The sequence below is a fragment of the Calypte anna genome, chromosome 2, assembly GCF_003957555.1.
Source record: "Calypte anna isolate BGI_N300 chromosome 2, bCalAnn1_v1.p, whole genome shotgun sequence".
Taxonomy (NCBI): Eukaryota; Metazoa; Chordata; class Aves; order Apodiformes; family Trochilidae; genus Calypte; species Calypte anna.
Genome location: NC_044245.1, coordinates 21,183,466 through 21,200,399, shown reverse-complemented (window position 1 = coordinate 21,200,399; position 16,934 = coordinate 21,183,466). Strand labels below are relative to the sequence as shown.

The window sequence follows — 16,934 nt, the reverse complement described above, 5'->3', positions numbered from 1 at the left end:
TTATAAAGGAGCAGCAAGACAGAGAGCAAAGACTTCTTGTACATAAGTGAAGTGTGACTCAAATCTTTTTGGAACCAGCAGAATTATTCACAGAAATATTCATATGATAAACAAATCTACAGTTCCATAGCATATGTCAAAAATATACATTTGCTTATTGATGACTTTTTATGCACTGAAGAAAACAACTAGCAAACCTAAATATAAGCAGAAGCACCTTCAAAAGATCAAACCCAGCAACACTTTTGCCCTCTCACCCCTAAATTATTGTACTGTAGGTCATATAGCATCACTTGGGGGTCATCAGCACATCAGGTATGGTGGTTTTACATAACATGAGGAATGTTTCAAGTCTCAAATATCAAGTTAGATTCAGTATATACAAATAAACCAGAGATACTCCAGAGCATCCATCAGACAGGGATGAAAGTTTTCCTCTAACTGCTTTACAGCCCACACAAAACCGCAGCCTCACCTGTCAGTTTTGTACCAGAAGCACCACAGTAAGAGAAGGATGAATGAACAATTTGAAATCCAAATGCTGAGGCCTAAGTCCACCCTCAGTTTCAAAACTGTTTTCAGGGACAGAAATCACAAGGGCAGACATTGTAACATCACTCGTTACTCTAGCAACTTCTTAGATGTAAATGAGAATTTCCAGCAATGAGTTCAGAGATTCGATCTCAATTTGAATGTTCACTTGAACACACATAATAGTAGACCTCTGAGTCAGTTCAATAATTGAAGAGTTCAAAGATATTACAAACAGAAAAACATCTGGTCTGGAAAGTGTCAGGAGATGGAGACTTTGCCAGAGGTGTCTTGCTCAAATGTCAAAATGCATTCTTTATTTCAGCGCTGAACTAAGATGCCTTAGTTCTCAAATGCTGCTGCTACTCATCTAACAAGGGAGAAAGATGACCCGTGCTTTCTTCTTAGAGGTAGTGAGGATTGACATTTAAGTCTCTTCTCACTCTTCTCTTTAATAGGTTAAAGACTTTGCCTACTCTGTGTGATCCCAGGATAACTACTCCATTTGCTTCAGCTCTTACCAAAATGAGCACAGCTGAAATAAGATAAAAGCAGACATACTGTATCTTGAATTCTTAATCCTTGAAATAAAAGTGAAGTGATACAGGGTAAACTGATATGGCCTCAGCTACCACTATTACAATTCTACAGGAAAAGGATTTTACTCTCCTGCACAGTCCAACCTAAGCATTTCACAGAAGAGAGTTTAAAACAAAGTTAATTTAGTCCTGAAATATTTAAACAAAATTCCAGCATCATAGCAAAGGTCAGCCAGAATCATTATAGCAAAGTGTAATGGGGATTCTGGCATAAGGAGCCTTCCACTCCAGAATCTGTCAGGACTGAATATGAAGCCTGGGGAAAACAACAGAGCAGATAAAATGCTGAAATTCTCCCTTAAGACACATACATATTAAGTGCAGGCAGAATATAGACCTAACCTGTCTGTGCAAACTCATTTCCATATTCAAGTGACAGGAGGAGGGATTTACTCTCTGGGAACAAGGTGAGAATCCTGGCATTTTCTACCATCACTCCACACAACAAACCTGACCTTAGCAGGACATGTAGAAAGAGTAAAGAATATCAACACTGACAGATGAAAGCTACAAAATAGAAACCTATTCAATGTAGCACACACAGCACTCCCAGCCAAACTAGACTCTGCTAATGGCTTGTACTTCCACATGACAAATTGTGCTGTTTCAACAGCCAAACTCTACCACACACAGCCTTCAGATACCAAGGCAACCAGCCTGGCTGATGCTGTTGAGTGGGTAGCTAAGGGGAACTGCAGAAGAAACAGCATTTTGACAAAAATCCAAGAAATTACTTCAAAATGTTTTCTATATTCTAAAATTATTTCAAATTACTTATGACTAGATAAAATTAATTTCTCCCAAACTCCTGATGCAAGATATCATTTACTAGAAGATTTACAAGTATTTCTAAGTTTCACTGATTTCTTTCTTTGAAAGGTGACATTTCCTTCACTGCTCTATGTATCAGATGTCTGGCAGTGACTGGAACCTGAAGGGTCAAACTGACAGTCACAGCTAAGCACCCATGGAAGAAACCTAAGAAACACACATATTGGTTTTGGTACAAAGGAAATCAACATGATGTCAACGGAGTTTAACATCAAAGATGTTTAAATGGCACAGGAAGTATTAGAGGCTTAGAGGATAAGCATCCCAATTTATTTTGAAATATATTGCACATTGTTTCCAATCTCAGAAACTCCACTGGGATTGTCAATTACACAGGAATTCAGCAGAGCATTCTCCCTCTGAAGGGTCCCAATCAGATCAAAATCTAAATCTAGTTAATTTAAAAATATGAATTAAAAAAGGATTCACTGCCCCACACCTTCAAAACTTCTATTCAAACACAGGTTGCCAACTACTCAGAAGAGCAAAATCACTTTTAAGTGCTATGACACACATAAAATGAACAAAATTTAACAACAAATATAACATTTGCTCAGACTGGCTCTAATTACAGTACTCTTACCTAGCATAGCTTTTACAGAAGAGATGAAATATTTGCTGACAGTAACATCGTTATTATGCTGATGGTACTTACAATCAGAGCAGAGTCAACATCAGGAAAGCCTATGCACAGACTGTAGTCATTGGAGAAGCAACAATAAGATTTGCATATTTTAAAAAACAATTTAAGATCAAATCTGAATCTTAAGAAATTTGGCTACAATTACAGCAGTGTAAGGAAACAAACGCCTGTGGTGTAAATCTAAGTGATGGGCTACAGGAAAAAAACCTGTGTAAAATGAAATTGCAGAATTGTCATCTTGTTCCATGCACCTTAACTTCCATCAGATGCTCGGTGGAGTCAGACAAGTTTCTAACTACATAAGAAGCAGTGGGTTTTGGTGGTGGTTTTTTTTTTTTATTTTTGTTGTTTTGGTTTTTTTTTACTTGCTTGTTTTAAACTTGAACTACACAGAAAATGAGGAACATGATCAGAATACTCACACATTTTCAGAGATGTTTTTCTTACAAAAATCTGTGTCCTATGTACATTTTCTCCTATTTCTTAACTAATAACTGCCACATCAGTGGTCATAGAAAACAAGTTACTTTGTTCATCCATTAGGAATCTCAGTAAAGCTCCTTACTTTCTTACACTACACCTTTGCTTTAGCTCCTTAAGAAGAAACAGGCAATTTTTTTACAACTGCAAGGTATCAATTAGTTGTTCCAGTGCTCAAAGCTGCTGTCCTAAGAGCCACAGCATGCTCAGGCTTTCAACAAACATAAGAAACCTGCATCTGTGAACAGTGTTGTGTTGTAACACCAGTAGGGTGAAGTGACAGTTTACACTGAAAAGGCAAACATGTTTGTGTTTATATAAAGTATGTTTAGAAAAGAAATATCTTTTGTGAAATATGATTCTATCTTTGCACATGACCCTTACTGCCTAAGTAAACTGCTCTTTTGATATGAACTAGAATAAACAACTGCAGCAACTATTTGTACACTACAAAATTAAGTCCCAAATTCTCATTTCCAAAGCCTACATTTACATTGTGACTTTTTATACACTTTCCTTGAACTTTCTATTTAAAGCCAATCCTTTATTCAGAGAAGGTAATTCAGCTGTTCAAAACTGGAAAATTACGAGAGAATTACTTAGCCATTATGACAGATTTAATTTACAGCATGTTTAATTCCTGAAGTGGCTACCTATCCCATCAAGTTGTGTTTTTTTTCTTTTGTTAAAGAGCTTGAATTTTCCACTTTTCAAGTATATACCTAACTGCAGTTTTGATAGTGTCTGCCTTTACTTAAGGAAATTATTTGATAAACTAGAACAGTATTGAATAGTATACTTAAAACCACTGATGCCAACTTCCGTAAAAAGAGGATGGTAATTAAAAATGCATCCTTAGAAAACCCTGCTCTTCCCATATGCATAAAGATGAGTGAACTCCATGTACATGTGCACACATGTGTGTTGGCGGCAGGGTGGTGAAGACAGTCAACATTAGAATCTGGGTTTTAAAAATCATGCCATTTGTTTTCTCATAAAAAATGCAAACCTACAGATAGTCACTTTCTCTGGGTGGCTATTTACATTTAGCTACAACTTTGTGAATGCTCTGCACCATATACAACTCTTACACTCCTGACTCTGCTAAGAAAATCTTTTATGTGGCACATATTGGTCCACACAGATGGCCATAAAGTGAACTTAAAACACCATAATTAATCTTAATCCTATCTGCCGCTTTACATGGTTCTTGTTTCTACTCAGCTTTCTTTCCAAACACTGTTCCAATTGTTAAATGGTCAGAACACACAAAGTGACAGATTTAGTGCTTCCTTAGCAATTTATATAACTGACTACAACTCTGTTGCTGCAATGAATCATGATTTATTTGTCTCGCAATGCAGCACATAACCTTTTAAATGCTAGGGAAAAAAATGCCAGTGCTTCTTTAAAGTTTATATATGACTGCCCACCACCATTCCTCATGAACGGGTTTTTGAGAGACAAATGGTAAAACAAGCTGCAAATTCCACCCACCAACTCCTGGCCATTTCCTGAGTTCATCACTCACACATACTGTATTTACAGACAAGCACCCGCATGCAGAGCACCAGTGCACTCTTCTAGACCCCTCTTTTCCTCCTAGGCAAATTTATTTTTTTTTTTTTGGTAAAATCATGATAATTATTTTGGGCTAAACACAGATGAGGATAATGCAAATCTCCCCCAGTCCTTTTACTGGGGTATGGCAGGTGAAATGAAAAGCAGACTGCAGGGATCTATTGCTATCTCCCTCCATTCCAAAACTCTGATCCCCCTTCCTGCCTGTGGCCTTTTCTCACACCCTACACTCCAGACCTCTTTCTGCACTTTTGTCCATTACCTTTAAAAATAGTTTAATGTACTCCTCCCCCTTCTTCTCATTCAACTACTCTGCTTTATTCTGATGTTTATTTTGTGTCCATCTCCCTGGTAAACGAACACCTAATGGCTCCTTCCTGTCCACCACTGTCCAAACTAAGCCAATCAAAAGTCTTCGGCACCTTTAATTATGAAAGCAATAATGAGAGAGGAAAGATTGTTTACTTTAAGTGGGAACAGCAGTATCTCCAATTAATGCAAATAGGACCTGCTCATTGAAAAGCTATTTATCCAACATACACAGCACAAAGTATTTAAATAGTTCTCCTTAAATTATAATTCAATTTTAAAAATTTACAAGGGAGCACTCAGAAAGCAGGTAAAGTTGTTTTTCCTTCAGATAGCAATGATGGAATTATCAGTCCACCCATTAGGGTGTAAGACTCACATACCACTTTTCACTGGCTGACTTTAAAACAGTCTGCAAAAGCATTGCCCTAGTTTGCAGAAGGGAAAAAAGGGCTGCAGTGATTTTCTTTTTCTACTCATCCATCAGATTCACACTTCTGTGTGGCCTGCTCCCACCCTACCTCAAACAAGTCCATCAAAGCCCAGCCTGGTGCTCCGCTTACTGAAGTCCATTTAATAAATATTTGCCTCAATGTTTAACAAACAAGAACATTGCTTTGCACAGTAAATAGGCCTGCACATTGCACAAGTTACAAATCCAGACTAATGTAATGTTCCCTAGAAATATACCTAGGTAGAATATTTTAATTTTTTTATGTAATTCTAGTGCCACATGTGGCACAGACTGCAGAAAAATTACACCAAGTGATTGCAAATTAGGATGTTGGGTAAGACCATAGACTGAAACATTGGTGAATTAATGAAAAGTATAATTTATAAAATAGCATTTGAGTAATAAAGGGCAGGTGACAAGGAGTTTTGTCAATGCACCCCATCCTGACCAGGTGTGGCAAAATTACAAGTCCTTTTCTACCAGATTGTGGTATTTTTCTATAATGCTAAGAAACACTAGCTAAATGGACAAATGCTTCTCTTTGCCATCCTGAGTTTTGCAGGATGAGTTTTGCACATCATGAATTTTGCTCCAAATGTTTCCATTTGGTTTGGATAAAACCACTTAAAGTGAATTTGCTGTTATGCTTGTAAGGCAGCAGCATGCTTAAAACGTTTAATTAGCCACAGAAGGCGGTTAGACTGTGCAGCATTTAATTTCTACTGTCTGAAAAAAAAAACAAGATTACAATTTAGGAAGCTACATAAAAATACATTTAGAGATACAACATGCTTCCCAGATGTTATTAGTGTTGAAAGACTTTATAAATAAATATTACTCTGACAAAAAACTAAAAGAGAAATACCTATGTCAAGGAATAAACACTTTCATCTACCAGTGGTGAGAAAAAACCCGAAACATCAGCATCATACAGTGTGCTAGATTGATAAAGGCAAAAGACCTATGGTGGACAAGCAGGTAAGAGTTCAAAGAAACATCATCTCCTACATCACAGAAAAAAGCAGACACTTTTTTTTCCTTTGTAAGACAAAAAGTATATATGCAGACTGTCAATTACACAAACAGCTGCCACATTTTCTAAGGGGTTGAAGCAAGTTCTTGTGACAACAAATAATTTTGCTTTATCATGCTAACTTCAGGCACTATGTTTGAGTCTTGGGAGCTATTACTTGAAAAGTACTATTAGAAACAAAAAAAGCTTCCCTATATGCAGCGTACAATAACAAGTAACAAGGAGTAAATCTTGTGTAAGATGTTTCAGCAAGAGGTAACTGATACAGCTACATTATTCCCAGAAAATACATTTTATGGTAATCTTTAAAAAATATCTGAAACCAAATTCTGTCTTGGGGCAAACAAGCACAACTTCTATTGAACTTGATGCCCCAACATAAAATGGAATCCTGCAATACAAATTCAGCAAAATCAATACTAGAGTTTCAAAGTAAAACTCTATCTTATAGGCTGAAAGAAGCCCTTGAAATCATATTTAAGTAGCCAGTATCACAATTCAAAGTATATCAACCAGCTCTACTGCTTTAAGAAAAAGAGCTGTCAACTCAATAAGAAAGGCAGGCTACTGAAACAGAGCCAGTTTCCTCTAATTTAACTGTATTTTATTCTAGTTAATCAAACTTCCATTTTATAGGAACAGTCACAAAAACCCCACTTATAATGCTGTTGTTTTTGCTTAATATAACTTTGGCTGATCCAAAAAGTGTTCTCAACCCCCAGCCAGAGAGAACAGTTTTACAGCCCAAATATTTATGATACGTTATATATAGCAAGATGCTATATGCAAATTGGCAGTCAGGTGTAGTAATAGAAAAGGAAAATGTGCCATGTAAGAAACCAAAAAACTAAACACACATCATGTTCTGGCTCCTCCTGCAGATCCTGTAGGAGTGAAAAAAGTGAGTGTTTCTCAGAAGAAAGTAAATATTAGCAGCAATGATGACTTAAGCATAATAATTTCCTAGAGTTTAACAACTGTCTTCATTGTAGAGGAAACACTGTGTATCATTATTGTTATTATTCAAATAAGTAAATGATCATCCATAAGCTTACCTAGTTCTGGGGGCAGCACAGTAAGACGATTTCCCTGGATATGAAGCTCCTTAAGTTGAGTGAGCTCACCAATTTCTTTAGGCAGTGATACCAGGTCATTGTCTCTGAGACTGAGCTAAGAGTGAATATAAAGTAGTCAGAACAATTTTCAGCTACCATAAAGCAGTCTAAAACAGAACTCTGCTCGCTCTTGCCCCCATCTTTCTGCTAAACACTCAATTCTTTCAATTTATTTACAAGTGTCTGCTGGTAAACAAGAAACAGTTCCAAGTATAGTGGTCTATTCCTGCAAGCACTCCCTACTACTCCTCAAATTGACTTGATTCTATTCCTACAAGAGTTGCAAAAGTGAATTGATTTTCCAAGAATTTAGATAAATTACTTACTATCTGCAACTTTGTGAGCTTCCCAATATCTGGCGGCAGGATTTCAAAATCGTTGTCACTTAGATAGAGTGCACGCAGAGTGGCTGCAAATTAAATAGCAATATATAAACAGGCTGGCATATAACCCAACCATTTGAGGTCTAATCAATAAAAGGGAGTCAGGTTTGATTAATAATCCTAACTTGGTGAAAAGCCTTTAGCATACCCAGGGCTCACAATAATAACAAGCCGGTCAAACTTAGATTTACTGGCTTATTGTATTGTTGGCGAGTTCAGGAAAACATCTATATTCAAAAGGACTGGCACAATTAACAATTTCTACAATACTAAAATCTGGCAGGTACTGGCATAGTCTCCCTGCTCAGCTGTCAGAATACAGTCATTACTCTTTAGTACCTCCAATTCTTATTACATCAATTTGCATCCTAACCAAACATTAAAAAACATTACCTGAGTTTTTTGACAAAATACAAATCTATGTTAAGCTCTATAGAAAGCATAGCCTAACATTGGGAGACTTTAAATAAGAGCAACACAGAAGATTAAATTTGTACAATTTGTACTTTTCATGATTAGTCTCTACAAAATACAAAGAAAAAAGATGACCCAGCATGACCATGTAGCTGTAAGCATGTCTTGGGGGAAAAAAAAAAAGAAAATGGAAACTCACAAATAGCTGCTGGGCGCAGTGAGAAGGAGGGTGGGTGAGGTCAGCAAAGCCACTCTTCCCCACCAAAAAGATCACATTTGTCTTAAGCAGTTTACTCCTCCTCCTCATCTCATTAAAAGTGAATTTTTTTAAAAATTTCCCTCTGCCAGTTTACAATCACAAAATCTTTGAGACACCAGCACTCCCTCCTCCCCCTTTCCCTGTTGCTTTTGCTGTGAATGCGCTGATCCTGAAGCCCCTTCAGCACAAAACACTGAAAATACTGTAAGGTATCATCATAGCTGAAATTCAGAAAGTGCCTGCAAATTCAAGTTGCTTAGGCAACCATAGTGCATCCCTTTTTGCACATATGCACTACAATACCTTTATTTTAACTCTCTGAGTGTGCATACTTTAACATCCAAAGGTCAGCTTAGTTCTACCATTCCTGTGCCATGCTTTACAACCTTAGATATTTTTTAACATACTGGACACTTCAACATGGACACTTCAACATCCACATGCTATTTCAGTAATGACCCATCAGGAAGACAATTACTCCCAGAGTCAACACACTTCAGCTGCCTTGCAAAACAGTTTACTTTCTCCTGAGGCTTGCAAGCTTCCATGAAGTTTTAACTGCATATGTGACCCAAGAAAATATTACTCAAAAAAAACCCAACCCTAATACACCATTACTAACCAAGTCATCCCATGTCCTATGGTGTCAGATGACTGTGTATCAGTGATATATATTGCTGAGCTATGTAGAAATATTCAAGAGATATTCAAAGAAAAACATAAATATCAGAAAAATTCTGTTGAAGTTTGGTCTCCATCAAATACATTCCAACTGCAGAATAAATAAAGCACCATAACATGAAGATTTGTAGTTTTTAAAAGAATTTCTTACTCAGGTAGAAGAAGTTTCCTGGTAGAGAATTTTCATTTAAGTTGTTGTAAGTCAAGTCAAGAACCTCCAGAGCTGGAAAAGAGCCAAATCCCCTTGGCAAGGTGCTTAACCTGTTCATGCTATAGGTAAAGAAGAACAAAAAGAATGTGACATCAGCATTCACTTCACCTACTAGGAATAACACTGACAACAAGAGTTTTATGTTTATCTACACCAGACTCCCATTTTGTTTTGAAATGAGGTTGATGCCATAAGACAATAAGGAAGCCTTTTGCAATGCAGACCTTTTTTTATTTCTAGCTCCCATAAATAAGCCTAAAACTTATGTGCTCACAAGGGATCCTGTCTTGTTATGTCAATCAACAGCCACACTTCAAACATGAAGCACAAAGGAGCCAGAGTGCTACATATATTGAATCCTGATCAAGAATTAATATTTGCTCTGAAAAGCAATTTCAGGTTCAAACAGATATTAAGCACACCAGAAACCTGAAGTTACCAAAGAACAGAAAAGACAGATCATCATGAAAACATTTATTGGCATTCCAACAATTCAAAATGAAATTCAGTTATTGGTACTTTACAGTTATCTGAAGAAGGATACACAGACCCTAACCAAAATATGATGCTTAAAACAATAAAAAGATCCTCAATTTAAAGATTTCAGAAGTATGAATTTATAAATTACATTCTATGAGAAGTCTATAAAATTAAAGGTTACCCCTAAGAGTGCTTTCCTGAATTACACTTCAATATGCCCAGTTAGCTTTAAGAAGGTTCTGTGCTTTCCAGTTACTTTTTAATGAATCAAGAAAGCCTTCTGCAACTAGAGTTATTAAAACTCTACTGGAGTATAATATATAAAAATTTAACAAGAATGCCTCTGGGTCAAATTTAGTCAATCCTAGCTCTTTTAATTAAATGCCCATCACGCTTAAAAATTTCTTGCTTCTTTTGCAGTTTTAAAAGAAACTGAAATTTTTTTAATCCCAAATTTGGGACTTTGGAATTAAGTCCTACATTTACATGGAAAAATTAGTATATCCGTTTTTCAACAAAGCAGAGAGAAAATAGAGCTTGGCTCTTACACAGCAACCACAGAATTAAACAGTTGTTAGGGAAGTAAAATTTAGTATTAATTGAATGTGAGTTGGTGCTGCCCTAAAATAGTTATAATTATCCCAGAGTAAGTGCTTGATCAACTTTAAGTATGCGATTATCCAGGATGCTAAACACTCTGAAGCCATAATTGCAGTTTTCCTCACAAACACTTTCAAAAAGAAACTTAAACATTAAAAGAAGTTCCAGGTGCAGCTTGACAACATTTGACAGTACCCCTACTGCAGCAAAGTTCTGCATTAAAGTACGCACCCAAGATTCAGGTGTTTGAGCTTCTGAAGGCTGCTAATCTGGGTAGGGAGGTCCTCAATCTGGTTGTTGAAAAAGTTCAGTACTTCTATGTTTCTCAGGTCTGCGATATTTGCTGGCACAGCTGTAGGAAAGTTTTCACAGTGAGAGACTGCAATTAGAGCAAGCTACATAGACTATAGGTGCTCTGCTAGCACCTGTCTTTTGCTCTGTACAGTGGCTGATAGCAGAAACAGCATCTAAGAGCTATAAAATAAAAGCAAAGTTTATATTAAAAAAGCCTGCTACCTGGAATCTGTTCTCATTGCAGAGAAGCTACTATGGACTCGAGATGACAACACTTTGGCTAACAAAGACCATTGCAGAGACACAAGGACAGCAAACACTCTCACAAACTAACAAAGAGAAGCAGCCCATCCTCTGAGTTCATGTAGCACATACAGGTCTCTAAAGAGCAGAGCCCAAAAGTCTCAGAACATTTCATTACTTGAGCTGAAAAAAATCAATCATACAAGCAGTTACACCAAGACATTAGTTTTATTTAAGGTCTTTAAACAGAAAATAAAAATTAATTTTTAGCAATGGCCCATTATGCTTACTGCCTAAGTAATCTAGTATGCAAATTCTTATTGATTTAAGATGCAACAACACTTACAAAAAATTACGTTTGGTCCTAAAAGATGAACAGTTTAGTCAAGTCCATGTTAAGTTACCTTCCACAAGTCAACAACTTGTTAAGTGAATCATTACACATACATCAGATTATCCACAAATCAATATCCAGTTATTATCTGGAAACCCGAACAATAAACCAAAAGCACAATATGAATATGCCTGTGTAAATGAGGTCAAAAAGCTACTCAGATCTGCATCTTTTCCCTCTTAAACCTAGTGAGATTTCAGCAGACAGCTGGGGTTTACAACAAAGAAGGTTGGCAAATCACCTGCACTGAAGCTCACACCTGTGTTCAATATTCATCTTGGTTCAATCTCAGCTTTGACTGCATTAGAAACCCACAGAGTGCACATGTAAATAATTAGAAGCTTTTATGAGGCTATGATTTTCTTCTAGTTGTTGGCATGAGGCAATCCGAGTCTTAAAATGGAGTCAATAATGTTTACAAAGCAGAACATTATAGTATGTCACATTTAATAGATTATAAGCCTCATTATAACGTGAACAATAACGGGATCCCTAACAAACACTCTGATTATACTATATAAATATTACTGTTGAGGGTTATATTCATTGCAGGAGACTTTTAGCATACTTTTTAATGAAGTCATTTAGGCACATCTGAACATTTAAAAGCCCTCCCTTTGCAGTATTTTCAAGCTGGTACATCCATATCTGTCATTCAACAGTAGCAAGAATTACACATCTTCAGAAAATAAACCGTGATGTACTACTACTGTGTTTTGGGTTTTTTGTTGTTTTTAATTATTCCCTAACAGAAGTTAATGGAGGATTTTAATTGACATAATTCAGCTGCTTCTAGCCTCAGTATTTCACCAGAACAGTAATTACCAGTATTAAAATGTTTTCCTTTCAGAAATCTGACTTTCTAATTTCACTTTAATGAGATGCAATGGGCTGGAAAACCATGTTTCCGCTCTTCTCAGATATTACATTTATGCAAGACTAGGAATCAGAAGAACTAGCAAATACAGGTTTTAGTTTAGTCAAAGGCTCAACAATAGTCAAAAGTTAAATATAGACTAAATACAAGTCTCCTGAAGTTACTCGAGGCAATTAATAAAAATTTGGTGCTAAGGTTTTGGCCTTTTTGGCAGTGTAAGAGGTTACGCACTCCTAGAAAAAAACAGTGCACCTTAACATCACAAATTATGCTAAATATAATGCAGAGCTGTTCTGGGAACACTAAAACAAAAGCATGACATTCAGGAGGCCAAACTTACCACACTTACAGTCAGCTTGGCTGCCTATGTGTCAGTTTAGTATTTCAGTTAGTCAGGTTGAACACCATCATGGCACAATAAAGAAACAGAGCTGTCATCCAAGACAATGACATTTCTCAAAGCCAACTGAAAAAGTACCTCTTCACCAATGACAACACTGCCTCTACAAAGAGAGGAAGGATGTGTCCTAGTTTGGACCAGTATAGAGCTATTTTCTGTCTTCTAATATTGTTTTCAGCTAAGTCCCTCATAAGTAGCTGTACTTGCTTGTATTCGTACTGAAACACCAGGTTTCTCACTCAGTGTCTGCTTCTAGGACTGATAACAGACAATGTTTATAGTTACAGCTGGAGAATGGTGTGCAGAACCAAGGCCACTGCTCAGTTCTGAGGAACATCTTATGCTCTGGAAAGATGAAGGGAATAAAGGGGTCACACGTCCAACCCTCCTTTAGGGAGGAGCGGACAAGATCATGACCAAAATTGGCCAGAGTATCCCATCCCATATGTGTAATACTCAGTATGAATTTGAGGGATCACAAGGGTCAAACCCCTTCTTCTTCTGTCCCTGTTTGTTTTGGCATCCTGGGAGGATTCCGTCCGTTTGTCCCCTGCTGACTGACCCTAGGAGTCCAGCCTGCAGCCTCAGTGGTGATGTGAACATTGCTGGGGGAAAGAGGGGAGGACCGTGGTATCATTTTTCTGTATAGTTGTATATATTTAATAATTTTTCCTTGTTTATAATTTGTGTTTCATTAAAGCTGTGTAGTTTAGTTTCTAACCCATAAGTCTCTCTCCCTTATTCTCTCTTTATCAAGGAGGGGAGGGGGATTAAGAGAGAGCATCTGTCATTTGGTTAATTGCTGGCCCTGCATTAAACTGTGACAACACGGAACTTTCTTGACCTCACTGTGAAGCTGGCCTACAGAAACTGTCAGACTACAGACACAATTTGTTAGTGCAACCTTCCTGCAAGGAGAACCAGCTGTGTATAATGTGTTTCAGTTGAATCAGTGCTGGTTGACAGGCACCTTACATTCAGTCATATTCACAGTGGATTTCATTACCTAATGACCTCCCACATCATGGAGGAGCAGCAAAATTGTTCTGCACCTGTGAACAGACCAGAAGATGGGGACAAATACCCTTCAAGCAGCCTGACAGAGTCTGAACAGTTAGTGACATCAAAGCAAGAAGGTGGACCCAGTTACTGAGTTACCTCAATCTACTGATTTTGTGGATATGTCCTTTCCAATACTTGTCCAAACCATCTTGTTCTTAAGCTTGTCTCACTTCTCACTTTAGCTAGGAGACTGGGCATAAGGAAAGAATAATTTCAAGGAAGAAGATGCAGTAATCTCATTAACAAATAAAAAACCCCATTAAACTACTCAGAAAAAGATGACACCTAGACACCAAGGTAGGAGGAAAATGTCTCTCAGATCTGTTTGTGAGGATTACCCTTGACTGACCATCACAGCATCAAAGAGATCTCTAGTTTCAATGAGTTACTACACAGCTGAAGCGTCTCAAATTCTACCTGCTCATCCCATTTGCAAACATGCGGGAAAAAAATCAACTTTCATTGGCTAGTTTATCAGAGGTTTTTAACTTGGTTTTCTTTTTTCAGGGCACAGGTATGTCCTTAGTGAATAATAAGAGCCGTGTCCCCACACACTGTCCACTAAGCTTCTGGTGTATCTGTGCAATTCCCATATAATGTATTTCATGTGGTGATTCACACTTAGGATACTTGGTGTCATTATTTTCCTCAAGCTGCACTAAAAACTGCCAGCATAAGCAGGCTGAGATGAGAAAAAACCTAAAAATTCAGTGAATGATTTGGATTAAAAGAACTGTCTCTCACCCTGTTAAATGAAAATAAAAGTCCCATTGCACAATTGTATATTTTGGTTTGGATGGAACTGTTTCATTAGAAGAAAAAACAGAAGGCTGGGTCAAGCCCAGACTTGTGGAAGGGGAGAGAGGACTTTTTCCTGCAACAGTTTATTTTCTGGTTCAACAATTGAGATTAATTTATAGTATGGACAAATTTTCTCTCAAATTCAAAGAAAAAGAGAAGATTGAAATTAGCTCCTGTGGTGGTCCTTTAGTTAAACTGTACAGGTTCAGTACCTTCAGGTTTAAAGATCAGCAGTGGTGAAGCAAGGCTGAGCAGCCACATGACATTCTCTGTTCTCAACTTTACACAACAAATGCATCCTGACTGCTATAACACTATGGAGTTGCAACATTCACACCAGATAGATAGCACACTGCCAAATACCACAAAATTCATGTTCTGGAAAAACCAAATTCCACTCGAGTCACCTTCTTGGGATGAGCTGTACGAGTGAACTGTCAGCATCCTGGTTCCATTCACCCACATATTTACAGTACGATCCACAGTGTCTTAACAGCTCTTATAAGACCATCTGCTGCCCAGTGTCATTAACAAATAAACTCCCCCTCAGCAAATGCTAGTAAAATTTGGCAGCCCAAAGCCTCTGCATTCCCCTGTGAAGCTTCAGTCACATTATGAAGCCCATTCATATTAAGTCTCACTTCACAAGACCAGGAACATCTTCCTTCCCTATGTTCAATACTGGAACATGCATGCAGTGATTCACTATGACAGCTGTAGACTTCACCTTGATTTCAAGAGCTTTGCTGAGAGTGAAAGGGAGAGTCCACAGGCTGCACACCAAGGACTCACAGGACTTTGATCACACTCCTGGAAATAAGTATTGGCAACTTGTTATGCTTCAAAGCATTTAAAAACAAATACACTCTTTTTTGCCCTGAAGCTAGTGGCAACTTTTTAGGTACTAAGATATATTCTCATCGGAGCAGCCTCCCATTCAAGGCAAGCTACAATGTTTTACTAAAAAATAACCTTTGTTGGAAAAGACCTTCAAAGACATCAAGTCCAACTGTTAATCTAACAATGACAAGTCCTTAACTAAATCATATCCCTAAGCACTCTGTCTATACGATTTTTAAATATCTCCAGAGATGGTGACTCCACCACTGACCTGGGCAGCCTGCCTAAGATGCTGTTGTTCAAAAGTTCTGATATGATTTCCAATGTTCTGGAAGGATTAAATGCTACTATTCAATGCTTATATAACCCCACATCTAAGTACCCTGGACCTGGACATTAGTTCTCAGAAGAACCAGAAGGCAACACGAGATATATATCTTTACTAGAGGTCTGATGCTGCCCTCTGTTGGAGAACAGATTATGGTTTGGACGGACCCTCTATTAGAAAGAACTATCACACAGAACAATATACTAAGAACATTTAAAACAGTTAAAGCAGATTGGAGTTAAGTGCCTCAGATTAACATGTCTCAGATGTAACTCCTCATAAAGCAGTAAGTCAAGAGGTTCTCATACCACTACCTAGAACTGGATCCAGCTTGTTTTGCATCCCCAGCCATGCATGAGCAGGATGGGAAGAGAAAGGATTGAGGACAGCCCTGAGAAGAAGGACTTGGGGGTGATAGTAGACCAGAAGCTTAAGATGAGCCATCAATGTGTGCTTGCAGCCCAGAAAGCCAACTGGATCCTGGGATGCATCAGAAGAAGCATAGCATAGACAGCAGGTCAGGAGAGGTGATTCTCCCCCTCTACTCTGCTCCTGGGAGACCCCACCTGGAGTATGTGCCCAGCATAAGGACATAGAGCTCCTTGAGGGTGTCCAGAGGAGAGTCACAAAAAATGATCAGAGGGCTGGAGCACCTCCTCTATGAAGACAGCTGAGGAAGTTGGGGTTTTCAGCCTAAAGAGGAGGCTCTGAGGTGATCTTATAGCAGCTTTCCAATACCTAAAAGGGAGCCTACAAGAAAGCTGGGGTAGGGCTTTTTGCATGAGTGTGTAGCAAAAGGACAAGGATCAGTGCTTTCAATCTTGAAGAGTAGAGATTTAGGTTAGATATAAGGAAAAAATTCTCTCCTATGAGGGTGGTGAGACACTGGAACAGGTCACCAAGGGAGTTGTGGATTTCCTCTCCTTGGAAAAGTTCATGGCCAGGCTGGATGGGGTCTTGAGAAACCTGATCTAGGGGGAGGTGTCCCTGCCCATGGAAGGGGGGCTGGAACTATATAATCAGCATCTCGGACAACTTCTTTGTATTTCTCTCAGGCTACCTGTCCTTGCTTCCACACTCTGAAGATAACC

At 38.0% G+C, this 16,934-nt stretch overlaps 1 protein-coding gene across 2 annotated transcripts in view; it reads right to left on the bottom strand.

Annotated features, from left to right (window-relative positions):
• The window catches only part of RSU1 (Ras suppressor protein 1), a 102,354-nt gene that overhangs the window by 61,618 nt on the left and 23,802 nt on the right, over nt 1-16,934 (bottom strand). For both annotated transcript variants that reach the window (XM_030445006.1, XM_030445007.1), the window contains exons 4-7: nt 10,836-10,956; nt 9,465-9,583; nt 7,903-7,985; nt 7,517-7,631 (exon numbers count right to left, since the gene is read on the bottom strand). In XM_030445006.1, the coding sequence (XP_030300866.1) occupies nt 7,517-7,631; nt 7,903-7,985; nt 9,465-9,583; nt 10,836-10,956 (438 nt within the window). The remainder of the gene's footprint in view (nt 1-7,516; nt 7,632-7,902; nt 7,986-9,464; nt 9,584-10,835; nt 10,957-16,934) is intronic.